This window comes from Rhyacophila brunnea, unplaced genomic scaffold (assembly GCF_057557595.1).
Source record: "Rhyacophila brunnea isolate RB1 unplaced genomic scaffold, BYU_Rbru_1.0 scaffold_19, whole genome shotgun sequence".
Lineage (NCBI taxonomy): Eukaryota > Metazoa > Arthropoda > Insecta > Trichoptera > Rhyacophilidae > Rhyacophila > Rhyacophila brunnea.
The window spans coordinates 18,759,393-18,786,561 of record NW_028232848.1 but is presented as its reverse complement, the minus strand read 5'-3'; the positions used below and the strand labels follow the sequence as shown (position 1 = coordinate 18,786,561).

Sequence of the window (27,169 nt, the reverse complement as noted above, 5' to 3'; positions counted from 1 at the left end):
TAATGTTAAATTAAGAATATTTATAGTTATGTTAATTAAAATATATTTAAAGAATGATTTTATGTAGGTATATCAAAATATTATTTCCAATTGAATCAGCCTCAGTTTCAAATCGAATGTTTTCAGCTTTTACTGGTATGCGCTATGCGGTACCTATGCGGATTTTTAATTTTGTGATGATTTATAACGTCATAATCAGATGTACATTATTTCTATGATATTTCGTGCACTTATATAATAGTTTGTTAGTAATGAGTATATTGGCGATAATAGTCAGGTTGGGGCGCTGAATACCGAGTTACCCGTGTCTTATTGCGTGCATGAAGATCTATCTCTTCATATATTTTTGAAAATCCGTATTGTTTTGGTTTTTTTTTTTTACTATATATTTATTAATTAGAATCATATATTTTTGTTATCCCACGGTGCTTTTATCCCCCAAACACACTGTTTAAGTTTCAGTAAACTCATTCAATGTACACTTGAGTACGTGGCGACCTCAGTATTGGGTATCTGCTTCTGAGACATTTCCAGGCGTACAAAACTACTAATGCTTCACATCAAACGTAGAGCCTCGTTATACTTTCGATTAAGACCGAGTGTGGTGAAGGGCGGTTAGTTTGAATGGGAGTATGTTTGTGTTGTTTACGAAAGATTTTCGATTGAATATTTCGTTTGAATTAATAAATTAAGGTATTACCATTTTAAAAATAATGATCATTGTCTACAACACAATTTATCATATTGCATTTTAATCATCATCATCAGCCGAGGTCAATCCACCGCTGGATGAAGGCCTCCCCAAGCTTTCTCCAACTCTCTCGGTCCTGTGTCGTTCGCTGCCACGTATTTCCGCCGAACTTTACCAGTTCGTCAATCCAGCGGCTTTAAGGGCGACCCTGTGGCCGTTTCGTACCCCTTGGGTACCATTGGATGATGGCATTTGTCCAGCGGCCGTCCTTTCGGCGAGCAATGTGCCCCGCTCATCTCCATTTCAGCTGTTTGGCAACGTCTATTACATCGCGTACTCTTGTCTGCTTCCTAACCCATTCGTTTCTCTTACGGTCCTTTCGCGTGATGCCCAACATGCACCTCTCCATGCCTCGCTGTGTGAATCTTAACTTTTGGACATCTCTCGTGTTGAGGGTCCACGTCTCGCAGCCATACGTGAGCACGGGTAGCACACATTGGTTGAACACCCTACGCTTAAGACATAATGGTAGGTTACTCTTGAAGATACTATTCAGACGTCAAGCAACATAAGCAACAAAAATAGCATTATGATCGAAATTCACAGCTTAATGTTCCGATCTGAATAAAGTCGGACTTGTGCTTAAATATATCGTATGAAAGTTAATATCAATAGAATATTGCAAAACTAACTCTTTTACGTGTGTTATTGAACACGTCTCAATTTGTGGATTGGTTTTTGCCTTGTTGGCACGTACGGCGGTGAGATTTATTCAATTGCCATTTCTTCAGAAATATTTGAAAGATTTAAGATATTAGATTATCCCTCTCGTCTAGTTATGACATGAACGTTTTTATATCAAAAATAAATTTCAGACAGCAGCGCCAGCAAATCTCGAGGCTGAGCCGCTAAGTTATCAATCAACGGCACGCATTATAGAAGCCATGTAAAAAATAAAACCATACTGAAAAAAATCCGTTACATGAAATTAAAGTAAAAGTAGTTATATGAAAAAATTTGACATTAAAATAACTTGAGAAGTTGATGTATATATATAATATTCAGAATGCGAAATAATTGCCTATTTAAAGTTATACAATTGGTTTGCGAATGAATTGGACTGAATGATATAAAATGTTCATTGAAGTAAATTAATGTTGCCTATCTAATTTTATTTCAATATTTAATATTTTGTAACGATTAATCACAGTGATTGTTAGAGAAAATAAAAATCAAGTATGTATACAATTTAAATTAAAAAGAATTGTATAAATAAAATATCAATTGGAAAAATTTCAGAAATATATATTATAAGTATTATTTTTTTACACTATAACAGGCCATGAGGCTAAATGACAGTAGTGTATTTAGTAGTAGACGATAAACAATCACAAACTTTGTGAAAATCATATTATAAATATATTATTTTAAGACTTTCCAAGTCATGACAAATTATAATAGAAATGAAACTAAAAAAATTAGGAATTATAAACTATAAAAAAAAACTAAATTGAAATTGGAAAAAAATATGAAAACTGTGTCAAAGACAAAACAATAATAAGTTGTTTTCGAATATCTCGTTTTTGCACTGTATGGCTACAACTGATATAACAATAACAAAAATGCACATACTTATTGATCTCTTGTGTATTGTTGAGAAAATATGTATGTACGTATGGTAGGTGGCTAAGAGGTAAGCCTACCTGTATACCATGGAATGATTGAACAAAAACTTTGAGCAAGTGGAATATGGACATATTATTAAATCTTTAAAAAGGATAAAAAAAATATCTTGAACTATACATAATGACGTATAAGTATAATAATTAAAATACCTGATGATGTCACCTTAATCATGATATCTATAAACCCTTTGATGAGTGTGATGTTATCGAATTTATTGGAACTCATGGTGTCTGATGGATCAGTTTATGATACAAATACAAATGAAATGCCTCATTTAGTGAACAAGAAGGAAAATGATGTTTGGAAAAATAACGACTTCATATTTTGAAAGACACGTGAGCACTAATAGTCAATCACTGGTCAAAGAAAATATGACGGAGAAAAACCAAGCAGAACGGAAAAGACTGCTCAAAATACACAATAATGCCATTGACGTCATTATCTTTAATGTATTCCAACTGAGGGTATCAGAAAACGACTTTTTAAATTGTCTTTTTGTAATTCATATTTAAATGGTATTCATATCGTATATTATATGACACTAGTTTGAATATAAATAAAGTTCAAATATTTGAAATGCAAAACGTTAATAAGTAGTAACATACAATTATTATTTATTCAATTAATACTTTTTGTAGATGTTATTGCTTATACAAGTTTTTTTATTAGAATACGTAGGTACTATATTCAACTAAAGCTGTACCTTATACGGTAACCCTGCACTCTGGGTTATATGTTATATAATAGGAAGACATAAAATATGATTGATTTAAAATAATGCTTTACAAGGAAGGTATAATAGAATAGGAAAGTGCTTAATTCAATAGACTCACGAATGATAAAATAAATTAAAATTTTCCTTGTAAAAGGAGTCCACAATTTCCTTTTCGGTCCGCGTAGATGAAAACTCCGCGGAAATTTTCTGCTGGAAAAGTGCCATCGCAATAAATGTTTCTCTTTTTTCCTTTCATAGTCGCTAGCCGTATTGATGAATCGCATTTCCTTTGGAAGCAGAAGGAATTCTCTGCGAGTAAATAGTTTAATGAACTGGAAAATATGTTTTGATTTACGAGGCTGGTGTGCCGACAGTCGTCCTGTTCAGTATACCTAATAATATATACTAGGTGATTGTCAAAATTAAATGATTTTAGAAATACTGTATTGTTTCATCAAATATTTAATGTGATTATTATGAAATTTAGTATCTACTAATTAGGAATCGTTCATTTTACAAACTGCTATAGATTGTCATTTTTTCCCCAAATTTTCCAATTCTTTTGTCAAAATTTTAAAAGTATGTCATATTTATTAAATTTGTTTTTAAAAGAAGAAAGTAGATGTAGAATATCGTATTTTATAACTTAAAATAATTACAAGATAAAAATAACTTTCTATATACAACGTTTTTAAATTTTTTGATGAATTATTATGCTCAATATGCTCAAACTTGTACTTGATATGAAGTCAATAAAAAAACAAACAAATAAACAAATAAACAAATATAGAAATACTGAATACTGAAATATCATTTTGATTTCCATAGTAACTTACGTATATATTAATAATTTCCTAATAACCTTAGCAACCGATAACAGTGGATTGGTTTACGGATTTCTTCCGAAATAACTTTTCATACACAACAGAATTAACTGAAAATGAATTCAATTCTACTTAAAGATGGCTAAAATTATTAAAAGAATGCATTGGTATCGTGTTCTGGTATATTTGATACGATATAAAAATCGATTGCAAGATTTTTACCGGATAAACAAACACCGGACAAATAAGAATACGAGCTAATAAAGACGTTGTAAAATAAGTCATAATATTTAAAATTATTGCAGGTAAGAAATTTAGTTATCATTATAAATTAAAATTTTATTGTTTTTAAAAGATATATGTTGCAGAAGATCAGCATGTTGATTTTCAAGCAAATCTGTTATACTATTCTTGCTTTATAATTAAAACTTAAAAACTGTTTTTTAAACAAATTTTCTAAGCCTATTAAAATAGCTGACAATGCCAGTCACCAAACTGGTTAAATAGCGATGAACTGTCAAACCGGACATGTCGCTCGGTGAGTGAACAACTGCTCGACAATGTGGTCATACAGGGTCACTTAATGACCACAAGACTGCCCTAAAAGCCAATGGATTGGCAAACTCTAATTCGGTTTGATGATAATAATAAAATTAATATATTTAAGATTGAATATTGAAAAAGTTCTACAACCACTACCTCGTTCGTCGACAAGTTTTCATTTGCTGCGTAGAAGAAAAGTGAAAAAGTCATTTGGGGAACGTCGTCGGTCCAATTGTTTTTGTTTCCAAGGTGCCGTGTCTATTTTACTGGCGTACTTTGATAAGAATATATGAATTCGTTTTATGATTATGTTGGGCTTGTAAATAAACGTGAAGTGTTGCAATAACGAACATGTTTATTGGTGAAGTTTTTGAAATGTTCTTGAGATATTTGCTAAATAAAATATTAAACTAGTTTTCAGTGTCATTTATTTGTGAAAATATCAGAATTCCATTTCATTTTATTTTATACGTTTTCATTAAAAGTATAATAAATAAATCTTCTTTTTTGGATCCTCTTTTTATCAGATATTATATATTAAGGTTGCCATTTCATCCCTTCCTGAATAATAGTATTAATCTGGAATTAGGAAGAAGGGAGTATAGTACCGATTTTCGCAATAAACTTTCATAATATAGATTATAGTGAATGCAAATAATATACTTACCTACAATTTTACAAAAATGACGTCTTATTAATTGAATTGGGTTTTACGTGGTAGAACTCTATTATAAAGGTTTTGAAACAGAGTTATTTTGGTTAATTCTATTTAATTGAGTTATTGAGTGAAAGTAGGTATACGTTTTATAACTTTGCACTTTTTACTATACTGATACGTTTCTTTGCCTGATTACTTCGCATAAAATTAGATCAAATGATATTAATATGTAATAAATAAAAGTACACTTTTAAAAATAATACTTTTAGAATATAAAACTATATTTGTCATCCTAGAGCCAGAGTGCAAAGTTATGTAATGGCAACTCTAATAGCTGTTTTGGGCTATAAACCCATTTTTGAAATATTATAGTCGACCGTTCCTCATTGAAAACTAACTTTGTTTCAAAACCATCAGAATAAATATTTGTTTATTTTTTTATTGAATAAATTATCATAAACACATCATTACATTATAATATCGTGTTCGGTTGTAAGATGATTATAATATGAGCATATAGATACTGTAGGTTGTTTGATAGATTATTTTGTTATTACAAGAATTTTATATTAGCCACCTGCTCTAGAGCCAAACGCATATCGATAAAACTGTATCTGAATTTGCCAGACCCGGGATTCGAAACCGGAACCAGCGATGCTACAAGTCGACACGTTACCGCATGGCAATCTCGGTCGTGTAAATAAACATTAACGTTAAATTATTTTGATACTAATATTTTAGATAAATGTCTCACTATTGCATTCGGGTAGTTATGAAATAATTTCACTTATTATTAGTAAGAATAAGTTTCAAAAATAACAAGCACTTCACTAATAATATGTTAAGATACGTTTTATTTGCATCCCTTCATACTAATTTTCATAATTATATTATTATAAATGAAATAATAATAACTAAATTAAAAAAATAATATCAATAAGTTTGTTGATATTATTAGCTCTTATGTTATGTTTAAGTGCAAACTTTCATACCTGATCTCCATCATAGGTCCAAGATCCAAACTTCAAGAAGCAGGTCTGCTGATCGAACGGGAAGTAGCGGACATCTATCTCACACGAAGACTTAAAAATGGCTGGAGGGGTCCACATTACTTTTCCGGAATGATGAAGGACTGCTTTGGTCATTGTGGTAACGACGTATTCACCATCAGCACTGGAATAGAAATACAAATATTTTATTAACAAAACTGTTATTCTAATATTTTTTATCACCTAGCTACTGTGTTGAGCAACACATATATTATGTATAAAGTTTCTTATAGTTATCGATAAATTATTTATTTCACGTTTGGTTTTATTATATTTGCTGTAAGAATTAGGGCTATTTTATTTGATATTGTAGTACCGGAAACGTTACGAATAATAGGAAATGATGGGTTATTATCATTTTCTACTTCGCCCGGAAGCTCAGAAGAAATGTAATTTTGTTCATTACATATAAGCGTGTGTGGATATTAATATTTCATATATTATGTAGTTATTTGATATAATCGTCGTGAACTGGGAAAATACACTACTGGATACAAGCTTCATCGTACTTATTCCAATTTTTTACGTCCTCAGTTCTTCGTCTACATATCTGAATTCTATATTCTGTAAATGAGGTCTCATTTTTAATTGACCCTTTATCCAAATTCCATTTTATCTATTTGTATCATATATAAAACTTTACAAATGACAAATTCAAGACGTTCACAAAATGACATTAAAAAATAGGGGAATAGAAAATGTTTTGGGATGAAATAAAATAGAAATGAATAGGGAATAGTTTATTGAATGTGTATTTGGGCACCCTGAGAATTGACATAATAAGTTGAGCAAAGTGACTAACATTCATTTCATATTAAACGTTAATAAACTTCCTCGTTGATTGATCATCCAGTTAAAAAATAGAAAAAATCGTATAACGAGTAAAATTAAAATTTATAAAGGAACTAAGTAGACCGCATGTGGAATATATCAATATCTGAAGCTGTTTGGTTGTATATGCATTACCAATGACAAGTTAGTTCTACATTACTAATTTTCATTAAAATATATTGATATTTCTTTATATTTACAGTAACACCCCAACTTACGCTACCCAGACTTACGCGAATTCGGAGTTACGCGGTTCTATATCCGACCTTTAGTGTCATTCCCATTAAAAATTGACAGAAGGTGTCAGCTCAATTAAAAAGGCTTTAAATCAAGGCAATTAAAAATTTTGAAAGGCTTAAAACCAAGATATTGGGTCGGAATAAAGGGTATTTCGCACTATTGGTAAAGGAGGCCACTGAAATCCATAGAAACCCTGAAAATATTAACAGGAATGATGGATTACGGTTAAAAACGTCATGGCTTCTATCATATGCACTATCAGCAAAATCCAATATTCGAGCCGGTGTCTCTGGTCGTAACGATTGACAGATTTCTCTGAGCAACATTTGCTCTTAGTTAATCGGATTCCTTTTGACATATTTAGACTAAAGTTTACATTAATACACCTACCTACACTACATTTTCATCATAAAACATATCATCTCTTGATAATAGCATCTGCAACGAGCCCGAAACGTCAAGTAAAGAAGGAAGAAGGAGACACGGTATATGTATTTATATGCAAATTTGTACCCCGACTTCAGCGAATTCGACTTAGTGATTTTCGTAGGACTCACCTATCGCGAAATTTCTGGGTATTACTGTAGTTTCAGTGATTGAAGGATGAGAAGTCAAGTTATAAAATTTAAATCATAATATTGTGCGGTTATTATGAAAATAATAATGATATTTTAAACATCATGTTCATGGAATATAACAGCTAATGTGAATATGGGATTTTTTCAGTGAGAATCATTTTTTCAACTCTATAGTTACTGATATCTAGGTATATAATATATTTGGGCGTGGACTAAGGACCTTTGGCCTTCCGCTTTGACTACGCGATTGACATAATCATGAATGCTAAAGCTCATTTCATAATATCATATATCGAAACCCAACTCCTGCGATGGATCAATAATGTAATATGTACATATATATTATTATATATGATCAAGTACCGATGAAGTGCTTCATGTTCAATACTCCAGAAGAAAAACGGAGTATTACCAGAATGTTGGTGGCCTTACGAGTGCTCGCAGTGATTTATTGGAAAAGGAAAATGGAGGAATGAGTAGAGTGGAGAAATCTACTTAAGGCGACGAAAGTTGTAGAATGATAATAAAGGTAATACAATTTTAAAATAAATCTTTGAAAGTTTATATGACACTATTAAGAAATCATTAAAAATATCTTATATTCCTTCTATTCAAATAATAAAATAATTTCATGTAGAAATCTACAACCATGAAATTCATACGTATTACATAAAATACTTATATAAATTCTCGTAAAACCAGTTATATGAGTTTAAAGATTAAGCTCCGTTGCATAAAGTCAAGTATGAAAATTGAAAGCTCTCTAAAAGCTGTAAAACGCAGTGTCGCTGTTTCAGCTTTCGCTCTGGTGCAGTTGCATTAGCGCAAACTACAGTTTGTTTCACGAGAAGACAATTTCTTGGTGCACCAACGCAACGTCGGGATAATCCATTACCTCAGTCTAAAAGATAGGAAATTCCTGTGTACGCATTCCGCAGAGCATACAATTTAAACATGGTGGTGTTTTGCAAGTATAAAACGGTGTTCAACACTGCAGTGCTAGATAAATTGTCTTCTACTTCTCTTATTAAATCACACCAGTTATATGTATATTATATATCTCGTGAAAAAAGGTAAAACAAAATATTTAGTATATTAACTTTTACTGAAGGTACTTTAATGAATTTATTACATTTCATGAATAAATGGAATCATTTTTAGCGACTTAGGAATCGTCTTTCCACACCTAAATCTATTATGCATACCTACCTACGGTAAATATAGAAGTGAATAATATTAAAGTTACTTATTGCTTGTATATAACATTTTGACAATGAGACAATAAGTTAGGTGGTGTAAACTAATGGATTCCATGTATTAAAACACTGCATTTAGCACGTGGAGACAGTTTTATTCTTCAAGCCAAGTAAGTTACATTAGGGTATAAGCAGTATAAGGTATAATTTATATTACATACGGTTATAAATATTATTCGATTACATGTTGTTTGAAAATGAGTTTCTGTCACGGCGTTCTCGCTCTCCCGGCCTTTGCCAACTACCGTTTTACAAAATTCCTTCTTGCAAGTAGCTACTTTGTACTAACAATCTAGTGACCGGGCGGCCTCTGTTGGCATATTTTGAAATTATATCCCGAAAGAGCGGAAATTTTGAATAAATGAAATAAAATTTTGTCTATTTAGGTCAACCAATTATTTAGTTAGGCTATAATATCATAATTGTAACAATAGCTACAATCAAGTGTAGAAAATTGCTTACTTTAGCCATATTTACTGAAATAAGAAATATGATTTACTCCAAGTCATAATAATGCAGGAAAAGGTTTATGATAATAAAGCGGATAACGGTCAAAATTATTGTCCTATGATTATCCATCGGATTTGATTGATTTTCTGTTTAGACATGTATTTTATGATTCTAAATATAATTTAGAGGTTAATCTATTGTAATTGAAAGCCCATATAATACCAATATGGTGGACGATTTTAATTGTAATATTTCAATATCACAAAACACAATCAGAACAATTCACACCTACATAATAATTTACGTAAGTCTTCAGTTAGTAGTGATTGAAAACAAGTTCGAACATAATATTATGTAATATGGAAAGAAAAAGGAGACGCAAAAAATAAATATTACCTTTACTGATTGTCTTAATATTATTTTATTTGCTTGCCTTATCTCATATTGTTGGCGGAATATTATTTTTAAGAAAATTCTTTAAAAAATGTTGAAAATTGAGACATACACATACATACGTCTATCGAGGTGCAAAGTAGTAACATCAGTTCCGTCCAGCACCGTTTCGGGACAAGGAAGTGTGACAAGGAAGCACTAAAATCTTATCATTCTGATACGTTTATAGCGTCATGGAAGGCGGCCGTGCACAAACTGCGGCTACATATAAATTAATGGGATAACTCAAATCATGTCATCAAAATAGGTACCAATAATGTAATATAAAACTCAGCAAATTTTATTTAAAATTTTCAGGTATAACCAAACATACAGACATAATTTTATTTTTACAGAGCCCAATTTTGTTATTAGTAAAGATTAATTTAGCATATCTTTAGATAGGGTTCTTACGTACATAAAAAACGCGATAATAATGTTATACGATCTTCTATAATCTACGACTCAAGGAGATGAACATAATAAAGAAAATTATTTTGTTTTTAGATGAATTTTTTGAAGTAATGTAAACTAAAGTATTTAACATAATAAACCGATTCAAAAGTATTGTATTCAGAGAAAATTGATTATTATGAGAAAGTCGAAATTCCTTTAGTATTAGGATTAGAAATGTTACACAAAGCTTTCAGTAGAAAGTCACTATTCACGATAAACTATGGAATATAATAATAATGTATATTATTATACATAGCAAGTGTAAGTTTATAATTAATATATTTTTATGAAGCTATAAAGTTTTAATGGTTGTAGACTTAAGCAAACTTAGATAGAAGCATGGTATTGTTACAAAATAAAACTGGAAAGCACACAACGGTCAATTACTTAAACTTTACGGTCATACTGAAAGCTTATAAAGAAAGCTCGGACAGTAACAAACGACTAACATAGCTTACCCTTACGGAGATTGCGGCTACACTTAATAGACTCGTTGCTTAGATTCTGGTCTTAACAATATATTTTAAAGGTTGATATGTGGTTTAACTAACTTTATCTCAAGTGCCTATTAGGGAATATTTCTCGACTTAATTTATAGCTTGCGCCCTCTATTTGAATAAAGGGTTGTTTGGTTTTATCATTATATACCAGTACCTATACCTATTTATTTTTGGAATTTAGACATTTATACAAAAGAAAATATGTCAACAGAATACACAATAGATAAAATATATTATTCGATAGCAACCTTTACGACTGAGAAAATTAAAAGGTACTCGTATATGGTGAAAATTGAATTTAGTATTTGCTACTAATCCATAGCAATCCGAGTTTCGCCATTCATGATTTTCAGCCTTTATGTATAGTAATTATATATACATTAGGAAATAGTAGTTAACTGGCAAAGTTTACAGTTTATTACTATTTATTTGTCATCATCATCAGCTGGGGTCAATCCTCTGCTGGGTAAAGGCCTCCTATAACTCCTTACACTCTTCTAGGTCACTAGTTATTTGCTGCCATGTACATTGACGAACCGTACGCGTTAACCACGAACCAATTAATAGCGCTCCGCGATCGTTCCTATAGATCTACCATCATAAATTGGCGTTTCAGCGAGGGCGCTAGTATGACATTGAGAATTTTACCATAACTAACAAAAAAATAGTAATTTATAATTTATTATTGGTAGTAGATTTCTGTACAAATATTATGCAATCCATAATTCGAGAAACATGTTGTAAAATTAAATGGCATTTATAACAAATTTATCCTCGATAAACAATTTTAGTTTCAAATTCGACCGGCTGCCAACTTACGATGGTAGATCTTTAGTGGATACGTTCCCGTGCTCCGAGCATGTACAGTTTGCGAACCACAAAGTGCGTTCCGAACGCTGTCGGTTTTTTCGTGTACACAAAGGCGAGTGGAGTGCGTTCGTAGACGCCAGGGAACCACGACATGTAGTGTGTATGTTGTGTTCATTGTAACAATTCGTAATGGAGTGGTCGGAAGAAAGAAGTTTAGCTCACATCGAACTATATCGAAACAATCCGATATTATGGAAACCTCAAGATGCTATTACACAGCTGTATATTATCTTTCAATAGAACAAATTTGCTTGCTTCGAAATTTTAAACAACTATTTCAGAAAGGTAAAACTATCACTGGTGGCTGAAAATCTTGAGCCAAAATAGATTTTAGGAATTTAGTATCTTTTATTCGGATTATTGATGCTACCACACTAAGTAAATGTTCAAATTCAATTTTAACGAAGACAATCGTATAAATTTTCTATAATGCCCACATAATTCTTGAGATTTTAGGTGCAATTGTAGAATGTCGTTCTCCCTGTTTTTGTAGAAACGGCTCGCCAAAAACGAGGAAACCTTCTATAATCTTCTACCAAATAATGAATGAATATGAAACCAGAACGTGCTTGTGCAACTCCCGCGGAGCAACCATGTTCGTAAAGCAAGTCTCATTTTGAGCGGTTACAGGATTGCAGAACGCTACTGGTTCGCGAACATAGTAGATACGCGGTTTTATAGTTTAATCTATCGGCAGAAAATAAATATAAATTTTTGTCTCCGTCAATAATACAAATCTACGTCATTGAAGAGTCAATACAACTAGACGAAGTATCGTAATAATATGATAGTCTGTAATCACCAGTAAAAGTTCAACATAAAAAATAAATCCTATATTTTAATATGTGCCTATCCAAAAAAACAATAGTAGCTGTGCATTATAACTTAAAAATAAATTTTATTATAAACAACTACAGGGGTTTAAGTCGTCTTTTTGTAGTTTAGTGCTCTTTGGACATCACTATAATATGACGGAATTCGCCCAGCGGTTATCCACTCACCGAGCGACATGTCCAGCCCGTTGCCACTGTACCTATATAATTAAAGTTATATGTCAGAATTTAAAGAATATATGCATTATAAGCTAGGTCTATCAACCAATAGTTTTGAAACATTTTTTGTGTTGTTGTTTTCTCGGATTCCCCTTAAAATATATTCCAAATAATATTTGAGCTGGGTCACAAATTTTGAATAATCGTTTGGCGTCTTATAGTGATTATTGGTCACCAAGAAGCAAGTTGCAATACAACTATGCATTTGAGGTATTTGTGAATATTCCGCTTATAATGGCGACCATCTTTCACACGGAAGTAATAATTTTGATTTATGAATCGTGTCAGAATCTCTTTAAATTTTAGGTATATTGTACTTATGAACATAATAAATGTTTCAGATATTGTGAAGGTTATACAATATGGCTTTAATAAATAAACTAATCAACTCAAATGCACAGTTCAGGAAAAAGCCAAACCTCTTGTCAAAATATTACGTGATACGTTTAGTATATTACAATGTGTATACTAGGGCTTTTGACTTGACTTTTAGAATTGATTGTTGGATTCATTTTCGTATCATAATAAATTTGCAAACTGTATGCAAGCCTACGCATTCGTAAATATTTGTTTTTACGGAATCACTTTTGATCTTGTTTATTTCAAATTCGAATCATTCTACAGAGGTTTTTCTTTATTTTTACTTAAGTTTATTTTTAAGACAGATAGAATTTTATTCGGAAACATTTCACCCATGAAATACATTCTAATGCCCTTTGAGTAGTCGGGACGTTAAATACATTAAAAATCCTCCTTGTATCCTCCGGTTGGTTTCCATTTTCCGGGAAACCATTTCTTTCAGCTGTCCGATAAAATCTATTCACTGTTCAATTTCGAACTTGAACGGAAAAATAGAAAACTTTCACCTTTATCCAAATCGACTTTTCAAACGATTTCAGAATGAATGGAACATTTGATTTGGGAATAGACGTTTTGCGAATAATTCTCTATACACCGATTTTTCTAAATTTGTAATATAATTTAACTGTATATTTAATATCAAACGATACAATTTAATTAAGCACTTATAGATATTATGTACATATTATTATTAAAATGCAGCCTGCTGTTGTGTTTACTATCAAAATCAGTTAATTGGCGTTTTTATATGCAAGAATCTTACAAACTCAGTAATATGAAAAACGTATATTATATAATATTCTTTTTGCCTTACTTTTATAAAATATAGGCTCCATCTCTATACGAGAAGATTTTATTTAGCTTATTTGAAATTATGGTATTTTTAATTACATATTTAATATACACAAAATTTAAGAATATAATAATTTTATAATATACTAGCTGAAGTACCCGGCTTCACACAGGGTCGCTTCGTGGTTATATTTATCTTAGATATTTAAAAAAATAATAAGGGGTAATTATTTTTTTAATATTAAAATATCTGTGTAATACAATATGGCAATATGAAAATAATTCTAATAGGAGTAAAGGTCAAACAAAAGACACTAAATTAAAATCGAATCCAAAATATGCAAACGTTATTAATGTTATTAATATGTAGTAAAAAAAATCAAAATTGGATGGAACAAACAACAAACTTTGTATTTTATATAATACTAATTTAGAAACCGTCGCAGGTGTGCCCACAACAACTGACAAAAGCTTCATCGCAATCGGATGAATGGTACAGGAACGCATACGAATAGAAGAAGAAGATGATCTTCTAATTCAGAAATCTTTGTGGGTATACGCACGACAACTTACCAAAGTTTCATTGCAATTGGATGAACGGTATAGGAATGCATACGAATAGAAGAAGAAACATATGGTTGTACTAATTTAGAAACCTTCGCAGGCGTGCACACAACTGGTCAAAATTTCATTGCAATCGGATGAATGGTATAAGAATGCATACAAATAGAAGAAGATAGAAAAGAAGAAAAAGAAGAAGAAAACGGTTGTATCAATTTAGAAACCTTTGCAGGTGTGCCCACAACAACTGACAAAAGCTTCATCGCAATCGGATGAATGGTAAAGAAACGCATACGAATAGAAGAAGAAGATGATCTTCTAATTCAGAAATCTTTGTGGGTATACGCACGACAACTTACCAAAGTTTCATTAAAATCGGATGAATGGTATAGGAATGCATATGAATAGAAGAAGAAAAAGATGGTTGTACTAATTTAGAAACCTTCGCGGGCATGCACACAACTAGTCAAAATTTCATTGCAATCGGATGAATGGTATAAGAATGCATACAAATAGAAGAAGATATAATAGAAGAAAAAGAAGAAGAAAACGGTTGTATCAATTCAGAAACCTTCACGGGTGTTGGCACAATTACTGACGAAAGTTTTATTGCAATCGGATGAATGGTATAGGAACACATACGAATAGAAGAGGAAGAAGATGGTTGTACTAACTTAGAAACCTTTGCGGGCGTGCGCACAACAACTGGTCAAAATTTAATTAGTTAATATAGTTTATTTTATTAATTAATATAGTAATAGAATAGTATAAGAACGCATACGAATAGAAGAAGATAGAATAGAAGAAAAAGAAGAAGAAAATTGTTGTATTCAGATACTTTTGTGGGCGTGAGCACATCACTTGATCAAAATTTCATTGCAATCGGATGAATGGTATAGGACTGCATACGAATAGAAGAAGATAGCATAAAAGAAGAAGCAGAAGATAGTTGTACCAATTCAAGAACCTTCGCGGATGTTGGCACAACCACTGACGAAAGTTTCATCGCAATCGGATGAATGGTATAGGGACCATACGAATAAAAGAAGATATAATGAAGAAGAAGAAGAAAAAGATGGTTTTTCAAATTAAGAAACATTTGCGGGTGTGCGTACAACAACTGACGAAAGTTTTGTGTCAATCGGATGAATGGTATAGGAACCATACGAATAAAAGAAAATAGAATAAAGAAGAAGAAGAAGATGATGATTTTTCTAATTTAGAAACCTTTGCAGGTGTGCATACAACCACTTACCAAAATTTCATCGCAATCGGATGAATGGTATAGGAACGCATACGGGACAGACAGGCAGAAAGACAGACATACAGACAAACAGACAGGCAGACATTCATTTTTATATATAAGATATAGCTTATACTCTTTGCAAAAGTGCAAGCAATAAGTTCACAAAGTTTTATCGCAATCGGATGAACGGTATGGCAGCGCATAAAATACGAACAAACAAACAAACAAATATTGATTTTTATATATTAGATATTATAAAAATCATAGAAAAAATACTTGGTAGAGAAATGAAATCTTTGAATAATGCCAGTAATTAATTGCTGATAACTACGCTATCTGAAAACCTTGAAGGTAAAAATAATAGACATGTTAAAATATCCATTCAGTATAATCTTTATTTTATTTAGATTTACTTCTAGGTTTTTAAAAATATGCATACTTACCTAACTTAATTTAGCTACATACATTAACTAGCCAAGTCACAATTTAAGGGAGAAACTAATTATGATATTGCTATTATTGTTCATTATTGAATAGACACAAGATTTAAGAATGATGAATTCGAAAATACCTACATGTTTTGAATTACATTAGAAAACACATCAAAAAAAATAAGCTAATGTGAGAGTCGAAAAATACACCATTTCACTGTCCAGTTAAATGCATTACTTCTTAAACTACTGCACTGAATATGATTCATCTATTTTTTACGTACGTACTTTTGCGGTATCACAGTTTTCCTCAACCGAAAGCGACCGGTTTTGTAATTAAGTCTTGGTAGGTACCTAATTAATTACTAACGAGATTCAAAGACGGTGCTAGGCGCTGAAGCCAATTTTATTTATGACGTCTTTATAATAATGCTGACCATATAGATTTCGTCGCTATGGCCGACTCTAATTCAATCTGCAGTGCTACACAAGCAATCTACGCGGTGCAGGTCTCACATGGCTGGCGACGTGGCTAGACCTTGTGATTGTCCAATGCTACAGAGGCGTAGCAGGGTCAAGTAGTAGTAACCATACTAGTGAAAAATTAATACATAATTATTATATTTTTAATTATTATTCATCACATTCATCAACAACGTGTTAATTTATATATAGTATATTGAATTTAGTAGATTATTATTGATAGATTTAATTTTGTACAAATCCATTTGAATCGTTTTTTGCGACCCGGGTTTCGCCTTTCGGTATCTTCGGGTACTGTGTACACACACACCATAAGGCAAATATACACTGACAACGAATACTATGAACTCTAACTTATTTAACAAATCAATACAATATAGTAGGTAAAAACTTTATCACCTAGGTACCTATAAAGTCAAGGATCACAATAAAAAATAAAGTGTTTGTAAACCTTATCACTAATAATACACTCGATAAGCGTATAAATCGTCAATACTGGGAACAATGAAAACGTATTGGGAATTTAACTAATGAGATATATCAATAATATTCATACATTTATTCATACGTTTTAGTGTAAATAAATCCAGCTCTGCGCGGGCTTTCAATTAAAAATCCGTGTTATCAATATATATGTCTGTACCTGTTACAAAAATGAGTAAATGAGGGGTTATTCCCTTAAGTGAGATGTCTCCTCAATCCACCAAAATACCATGACCTGAACAGGATCATCACACGTGAGTTCATCGTCTTCCCTCGGTATTAAGGGGGGACATGCTCGTCGAAGGTCAAAATTGAGTTTTTATTGTATTTTCAAACCATGATCCTGGACACTCCTTAAACGTTGTAGATAATCTATTTATATAATTTTGAAGCCTTATTATCCTTTATAGTTATTTTAAACATTTGATGACTGCATGAAGTATTTTTGTTACATAAAATAGTATTCTTTTAAACCTCTCGCTCTAATGTTTTAGAATATAGTCATATTTCAGTACATAACTGTGCAGTGGTGTTAAGATTTTTTACATTTATTAATTTTTAAACGCATTTAATAAGCCATTAGCATAATTTATTACGAGATAATTTTTGTAAAATATTCACGATAAAAAATTATTTTAATAATCTCTGTGATCCCAAATTTGACAAGAATTAGGCATTTTATTATTCAAAAAATCGGCAAGATTAACACATTTGAAGATAATTCTAAAGATACTTATTATAAGCTATGTCTTTGACCATTCAAGTGTGATAAACATCTTAAGAATAATGATTGCTTTATAATAATTATTGACCTAAGAATAAGGTAGTGTTTTTTTGAAATACGCCATTTCTTTTGTCATCTCCAGTGGTTAAGCTACAACATACGGCCGTAGCCATAAATTGACAAACTATAATTGAAGTAAGGAGTAAAATGATATTGACGCGCGTGTTTGAACATGTACCGTTTAAAAAAAAATAAAAAATAAATCGGTAAGGTACATGTTCAAACACGCACGTTAACATAATTTTACTTCCTACTTTAATTATAGTTTGTCATTTTATGGCTACGGCCGTATGTTGTAGCTTAACTACTGGGGAATGACAAAAGAAATGGCGTATTTCAAAAAAACACTACCTTATTCTTAGGTCAATAATTATTATAAAGCAATCATTATTCATAAGATGTTTATCACACTTGAATGGTCAAAGACATAGCTTATAATAAGTGTCTTTAAAATCATCTTCAAATGTGTTAATCTTGCCGATTTTTTGAAAAATAAAATGCCTAATTCTTGTCAAATTTGGGATCACAGAGATTAGCAATATAATTTTTTATCGTGAATATTTTACAAAAATTATCTCGTAATAAATTATGCTAATGGTTTATTAAATGCGTTTAAAAATTAATAAATGTAAAAAATCTTAACACCACTGCACAGTTATGTACCGAAATATGACTATATTCTAAAATATTAGAGCGAGAGGTTTAAAAGAATACTATTTTATGTAACAAAAATACTTCATGCAGTCATCAAATGTTTAAAAAACTATAAAGGATAATAAGGCTTCAAAATTCTATAAATAGATCATCTACAACGTTTAAGGAGTGTCCAGGATCATGGTTTGAAAATACAATAAAAACTCAATTTTGACCTTCGACGAGCATGTCCCCCCTTAATATAAATATAGATACGTACATACACACACATATACATACCGTTGGTCCCTATTAAAAAAGTCGGATCTGAAATTTTGTCATTTTCGGATTATTACGTAAAAGTTATTTAGACACTTTAAACATTTATAGCACAATCACAGTTTTTTTTGTTTGTTTGAAAAATTTCAAGATACTCAAGTTAAAAATGACGGATCTACTGAGAGTGTCTGAATAACAATGTCGGTTCTTACCAACCGACATTGCTGGCTGGGCGTGGGTGAGCAAGATGTGTCGGATCTGACAGTTGCTGCTGTGTTCACCGGACAGACGGATGTTTTTATAAACGTTTAGAAAAGTTTCTATAACCCATATTTTTATTCATTATGGCAAGCAATAAGTCACAAAGGATATTTGATGAAACATCTTTGATTGCTCATACTGAAAAATAGCATTTTGCAGATCCGACTTTTTTAATAGAGACCGACGATACATACATCCACATCAAGTACCCTCGGATGATAGTATTAATATGATAGATTATTACTAATTAATTATCGTCAAGTAAAATGAATCTTTTCTATTATGATATTGTTAGTTTACGGTGAATATCTTATACCAAGTTAGTTAAACGTTGCACATTTTAATGAAATAACTTGAAAAGTGGCCGTGTACGAGACTTTATCTTGCGGTTTCACTTCTCAAACACGTCCTCCTAATAGTTGGCGCTCTTTCATAAAGAATGACTTTTGAAGAAGTTAGAATGAATCTTCATTCGCGACTTCATAGGGCAGACCATTCATTACTTGAAAGCGTCTGCACTCGTGCCGTTTTCCTTCTCGATTAAGATATTAAGTTAATTAAAATTTGTGCGGATGTTTTATGTTAAGATAGAGTTTTTTGCTTTTAAAAGTAAAGTCTAATATAAACTCGGTCAACGAACAACACTTACACTTAATGAAAAACTAGTATAAGCCGGAAGAAATCCATTTTTCTTTGCAAATAATTATCATTAAAAGACGTTTCTTTCTTTTGTTGCATATATATAAAGATGATTGAAACAAAGTGATATTTATTACAGTGTATTTTACAACGTTTTTCTTAGCTCGTATTTTTATTTGTCCGGTGGATTTTTGTCCGGTACAAATCTTGCAATCGATTTTTAACTAGTTTCCCGACTAGCTAGACATTTGAAACTTTTAGAATATATCAGAACACGATGCCAATGCATTTTTTTAGCCATCTTTAAGCAGAATTGAATTCATTCTCAGTTAATTCTGTTTTGTATGTAAAGTTATTTCGACACCATTATTGGTTGCTAAGCGAATGGTTCTATAGATCTACCATCATAAATTGGCGTTTCAGCAAGGGCGCTAGTATGACATTGAGAATTTTACCATAACTAACAAAAAAATAGTAATTTATAATTTATTATTGGTAGTAGATTTCTGTACAAATATTATGCAATCCATAATTCGAGAAACATGTTGTAAAATTAAATGGCATTTATAACAAATTTATCCTCAATAAACAATTTTAGTTTCAAATTCGACCGGCTGCCAACTTACGATGGTAGATCTTTAGCATCTAAATTAGTAATATATACTTGCGTTACTATGGAAATCAAAATGACATTTCTGTATTATAGTATCAAGTACAATTTTTTTTTAAGCTAGCAAGTCAAGTTTATAATATGATTCAACAGAAAATTTGAAAATGTTGTATTTAAAAAAATCTTTTTATCTTGGAATTATTTTTATAATTAAAAGTGCTTCTTATAGCATCACGCTGTGACGGCTAGATGTGGCGATGAAATGAGGGAAATGACGTGCCCCTGTGTCTGCAATATGCGTAACGGGACGCAGAATATTAAGTTATCTATACTAAGCTAAAAATGCACCAGTCATCTAACTTTTCCCCAAAAGACAGACAGGAAACAGACAGCTAATGTCGCACTTGGCCAACAATGATAAATAAATACAAGCATATTGTGTCAGTTAATGTTTATTGAAGATGTCGTAAAGGCAAAATCAGTATTACAGAAAATAAAATATGTGGAAATAATACCTAGTAAAAATGAAAATGAAATATATTTTTTTAATCATGTTCGATCCTAAGAAGATTATTTTTATGAGTCTCCACATGGTGGATGTTGTATTAAGAGATTTTTGTGGTGCGAGAAATTTATATTGATCACTTGCTCAACCTATCAGGTCCATACTTAGACTCCAAACACAAATTGAAAAACAAAAATATGTATTTTCCAGATCAAGAATTTGAACCTGGGATCCATGAAATAATAAACCAATGCGTAAATATTAGTAGGTATGTTGTTGATAAAATGTAAAAAAAAAATCGATCGAGTCGGATGTGATTTTATTGCATATTTTTGTAAATTATAGATCAATTTTTAAATCAGAATTCAAACAGTCGATGTCCAAACACACATTGAAAAACAATATGTTGTTTTTTACCAAGCCCGGGATTCTAACCCATACGACATTATTTATTCCGACACTTAACGTGTTTTTTATTTATGTAATACCTTGTTTTACCAAAAAATACCAGTTAAAAAAAATTAAGAACATACTTCACGTCAAACGGCAAATAATTTTTCAACTATAGGTGCGACAAAATATTAGAATCGCTGGCAATTGGAGAGCGAAAGTCGAGCTGTGAATACGTCAATTTGTTTCGTGATGGCGACGGGGGTATTAATTCTTTAATCGTGTAAAGATGACTAAAAAATGTTACCCATTTACTTGAAAAAGAAAACAATATGTCAATGAATATGTTATTATTGTTACTAATATAACAATAAACAGAACATTAAATGGACGAATGTTGAATTTTTATGACAAATTATATTTCGTTCGGCTCGCGTCATTTGCACAATCCGCGCATCGCATAGTCTCTTTTTACTCTTTTTAGACCATGCCTCAACTGAGTTATAGCCTTAACACAAGTTTGGAATGTAGGTATAGATGTTATAGATGAAATATGAGAATTAATACGTTAAATCTATATAATTAAATTTTGATAGAATAAAGATATTACAATATGTGACTGGATTTTAAGTGTTGTTTGACAAATTAAAATAGAATATTTTTTGGAGCAAACACATCGAAAGACGTGAACTTATCACAGATATTTAGAGACAGGCGCTGCATCATGACTGTACCACAGATATATCGTAAAAGTATTTTCTATGCGTTGTAGACTCACAGGGTGACAATAATTATTGTTGACGTTTTCAAACGTAAAAAACTGAGAAGTTCTGTATAGTATTAACATCAAAAAATACTACAGTACCTCACGCACATACGAGAAGAGAAAAGTCTAGCATTTACCAGCTCATTTTGTAGCTTAATAACTTCGGTGGCCGGCCCGTCGATGGTGCTAGAGAAGAATATAAGACGTATCTATATTATAATTTGAAGAATATATTTGGATGTTTGTATGTTTGTACTGTCCTTCGGTTTTTCTTTATATAAATAGACGGAGGCCGACGAGCCGGAGTGCGTGGTCGGGGTTCGAATTCCAGATTTAATCCGTTGCACCCCGGGGACAGTTTACGGTTTTTGCGGAAAAATTCGCCACGTACATGGCCTTGAAATGTGGAAGTTAATGCTGCAATACCAATTTGTATTAAAAATGTCGCTAGAATGTGTACATTTAAAAAACATTGGCGTTTATTTCAGCTCGATCGGAGCACAAATGGCAAAGTTAGATGCAAATAATTGTGTTATTAGAATTGCTAATCGGCAGGCGGTACGAGGCTCGAGGCTCTGCAAAACTCACACTTTTCAAATATTAAACCATTCTACTTCCGGGCAGCGCCGGGTGATACTGCTAGTAATTTATAATTTATAGACACATTTTACACATGGCACTTATCTTAGTGTCGTCCAAATTTTGTAGATAAATAACTAAATCGTTTCAAACAGCTGTTAGTAAATATAAGTCTGATGCCAAATATCTTTAGCACTCAGAAATCGTGGATGACAATGACCTACCTACATAAATATTTATTTTGTCTGGTTATAAAAGTAAAATCGCCAGACGTCTTAAATAAACTGGCCGAAATTAGATTAGTTCACTGCAAGCAAGTAAATAGTTTATCTGACTTGTGAATATATTGTTATTGAAGTTCTGGTTTTAGAATGCTTAATAATATATTGTATTTATATAGCGGTAATAGATTATTGAGCGACACCACAACGTGACATGAATCATTAATTAATAGTGATTCAGTATATTATAAATTCTAAGTATTACATTCAGTTTTGATTTATTTCCTATTGAATTGTTTTACGTTACCCTGGTTTCGTCTTTATTCCTTAGGGAATTACATTTACCATTAGTAAATACGGAAATAATATAAAAAATGGCTACTCACTGTTTATCTTCTTCTTTTGACCATGTTCGATCTTAATCGGATCATGTGGGCATTCACAGAGTGGAGGTTTGTATTAACAGATTTTGTTTTTATGAGAAATGGATGTTAGACACTTGCTCAACCTATTAGGTCAATACTTTGACTTCAAACACAAATTGAAAAATAATATGTGAATTTTTCAGACCCAGGATTTGAGAACCTGGGACCCACGGCATTATAAGCCGACGCTTAAGCCGCTCGGCTATCGTAGGCGTTACTATCATTATTACCCTATAATTCTTTGAATGGAAAGTTCATCGCCGCATATATTAAAAACAATGTCACTTATTTCATTATTAATTATCACATCTTACAAATTGCTTTAGTAATAACGCAATGCCTCAGCTATAATTAAGAATGTCCATAAAGACGAAACCAGTCTTAGCAGTCTTAAATTTATATTAATATATTGTGAAAATATGTAAAACAAAAAATGTTTTGTAATTTCTAATAGATCGTTTTACAAATTGTGTCAAAGGGCGAACATTTTTAATTCTTTGAAGATGTTTAAATTATGTTAGTAAGTACAATAATAGTATGTTTTTGAGGCATAAGTATATATTATAACTATATAATTACATAAGGAGACACGATTAAAAGCATCCGAAACAAAGTATTATAAGTTTTTTTAAAACATAAATAAATACCTAGTAAATACAATCTTGTAATTACTAATCCTCACATATAGATATATTAAACATGAAAGTGTTTTAGTAAGTCATCATGCATCATTCAGTATAAAATAAGTTATGACTAAATACGATTATCTTAGTAAATGGTATTCATTGTTGTCACTAATAATATATTATTCCACACTGAAGAGAAGTTTATTATAAGATAAGGATATATTCAGTTAATTGAGGTAATAATTCGAGCTTACCTAATTACAATATTCTACGATATCTCTTGCATTGTTAAATTTGAGTAAAATACCTACAATTGCAATAGCGTTCAGGTTGGATAAAATTAGGCAATAAAATACATTGTGACTTGTTAAACAAAAAACAAAAGATTTGTACAATGGAGATAAAATATGGTAGTGTTCCAGCCACACAATGTTGATATTAAATTTGGTACTGCCACCTAGTAAAATTTTCTAATAAAATTATAATAGATTATAATCAATTTGAGTAGTGTTATAAAACCGTGACTGGACAATACAATCGATGTTGTTATTTCATTATGTGTTTGATGTAGTACAAGGACCTAATATTATGGAGAAAATGGGTCATAAGCATTCTTTGTAAAAATGTGTGTTAATATTCCTTTTCCTTCTGTGGAAGCACATTGACTTTTATCCGCTTACGAGCAAATTTAATTTGGTAGTTACCTAATTAAGTTTTTTGTTCATGCGTTTAGTTTGGTCAAATCATATTTATTACATTTCATATAAAATATGAAATAGCTGGGTGTTAATTAAATTTAAATAAAATTTAATAATATTAACATAATATAAATACTTTTTCTTTGTGGGTATTATAAAATTGATTAAACTAATAGATTTTTATTTATTTATAAAAAAACGATAAAAATACCCGGCTAATCAGATAATGGATTTATAAATATAATGATACTCCAGTTACTGAACAACTTGCTTAAGTTGGATTGCCTAAATGCAACTGTCCAATGCAGTTGTATGCGCCGGACCGTAAAACTTTTTAGTGCAATTCCGTTATTTTCATGACTCCACCGCAAAGATCCGGATGCATGCCAAATTGTTTTAGACGGTGCATTTCTATCTATATTGTGAGAGGGAATGAGTAAGGTCGGGATAACTGTATATAAAACGAGTGCTGCACAATTTTTATGGTAAGTGGATAGTATTGTGAATGATATTGATATTTACATGAAGATTATGTTGGAATATGCATAATATTTAATACTGCAATGCGGTAAACTCAATGATGCAGACGTACCCAGTTAAGATGACATATATATAACAGAAACATGGAGCTCTGGAAATTAACATACCCCTAATCAGACCCAGTTTTAATCAGGCGTATTATGAGCAACTATGTTTTGATATCATCAGTTTTTTTATGTGTGGAAATGCATCAGGATCCCTAATCAGTATACCCAAGACTGAGATCGCTAAGGAGTCAAATGTGTTTTAAGTTTAATAGATTTTAAAGTTACCCATGAAAAATACAAGAGCATACATTATAATTACAATATTATGGTCGAGATATCCAATAACTAGTTTGACCAGCAATTTATTCGTTTTGGTAAATATTTCAGGACATTTACTGATGATGTGCGTTGCATTCTGTATTTTAGAAAACACACACATAAATAATATATCTACCAACTATGTTTTCTCTGGTTGAGTTAAAATGATAGATAGGCCCGTTTCAGATGGGACACCGGTGTCGCGCTCGTATGTGATAAGGAGGCCTATATATTATGTTTATGAACGCCCCAGAGCTAATGAGTTAACGCATAATTTTGCGTTATAAATTAGAACATAAAACTGGCTGCGGTAATAAAATCAAGTGTATCGGCGGCTTAAGAATGAAGCGGCTGACGGAAAAGTGTACCGGACACGCGTTGACTCATTATCTCTGGGGCGTTCATAAACGTAATACAAAGGCCCCTTTATTCGAATACAAAGGCTTCCTTATTATATACGAGCGCGACACCGGTGTCCCGTCTGAAACGGCCCTTAGGACTTGCCAAAGTACACTACCACTAACTCTACCACTAAAAACAAAGCTTATTATTCGAAAGATAAATGAAAATACTAATTTATATCAAATGGTTGAGTTTTAAAAACAAATAATTTAATCCGAAAGTGCTAAGTTAAATGTGTTTAGACGAAATTTCCCGGTTGCCGATGCATGGTTTAGCTAATTCCAGGGAATTAGTGCTCGGTCGGTGGCGCAGCATTTTTCGTTGCCTTTCGTTAGATGCATCGCGAATTCAATTATGTTAGTGGGACCGGTAAATCGTGGGCAGCTTTAAGCTCGGTCATTCCGTTTATTTTGAGAGGAAGTTGTGGTTTATCGCCGCGTGAGAGAATGAACCGGTACGGGAATAATTAGCCAACAGTATCAAGCTACTTTGAATTGCACTTTGTTGAAATAAAAAAAATAAAGTACCACAAAACTGCGCTATTGCTGCGTAAAGAAAAGAAGATAGATTAACACAATACAACTTCACTTACTGATTTGACAGTTTGAATATTTAGTAAGATTTTTTGAAAAATAGTTATCTCATGATCGTTTTAGATATGGGTTAATAATAATTATATAACTAATTATCATAGAATTAATAATGAAGTTTTACCACGTAAGCGACAATTCAATCAATAGTTAATTACAATATGGTCAACTAATGCCTTCAAAATGTGATACGGGCGTAGAATGCTTCTGATTTATGGACTGAGTACAGGAAGGGTCAGTCAATCATTTAGAGACTTCAGATAAAGAAAAGGTTCTCGACAGTATTTATGTCTGAGATGCATTCTGCAGCTTTTTAGAAATATTATACGGTATTGCCCAGATAACCTGGAGAGACTGGTGGTTTTATATAGTATCCAGGAAAGGCGAAGTAGAGGAAGAGCGTTAGCGCATTGGAGCGATCAAGTAAAGGAGCTTACTGGGGGAAGCCTTCACTCTTTATTGAGAGAAGCAGATGATCTATACGATTGGTCACGATCCTTAGCTACAAGTGGACGAAGAGGAAAGAGATAATATGGGTGATTTTTCGGTATGGAAAAAATAGATGAATATATTATTTTCTACTACAACTATTGTTATGGTATTTGACTTTAGAGCTTCTATCATATATTTCTTTAGAGCTTTCTGTATCATTGCAAGTGACATTTTCAAGAGATAATGTAATCAAAGTCTACTTTTACTATTATATATATGAATATAGTTTAAAAAATA

The 27,169-nt window shown here is 31.7% G+C and overlaps 1 protein-coding gene across 2 annotated transcripts in view; it reads right to left on the bottom strand.

The window, feature by feature from the left end:
• The window catches only part of nAChRalpha2 (nicotinic acetylcholine receptor alpha2), a 249,917-nt gene that overhangs the window by 29,676 nt on the left and 193,072 nt on the right, over positions 1-27,169 (bottom strand). For both annotated transcript variants that reach the window (XM_085946224.1, XM_085946225.1), the window contains one exon: positions 6,110-6,290. In XM_085946224.1, the coding sequence (XP_085802350.1) occupies positions 6,110-6,290 (181 nt within the window). The remainder of the gene's footprint in view (positions 1-6,109; positions 6,291-27,169) is intronic.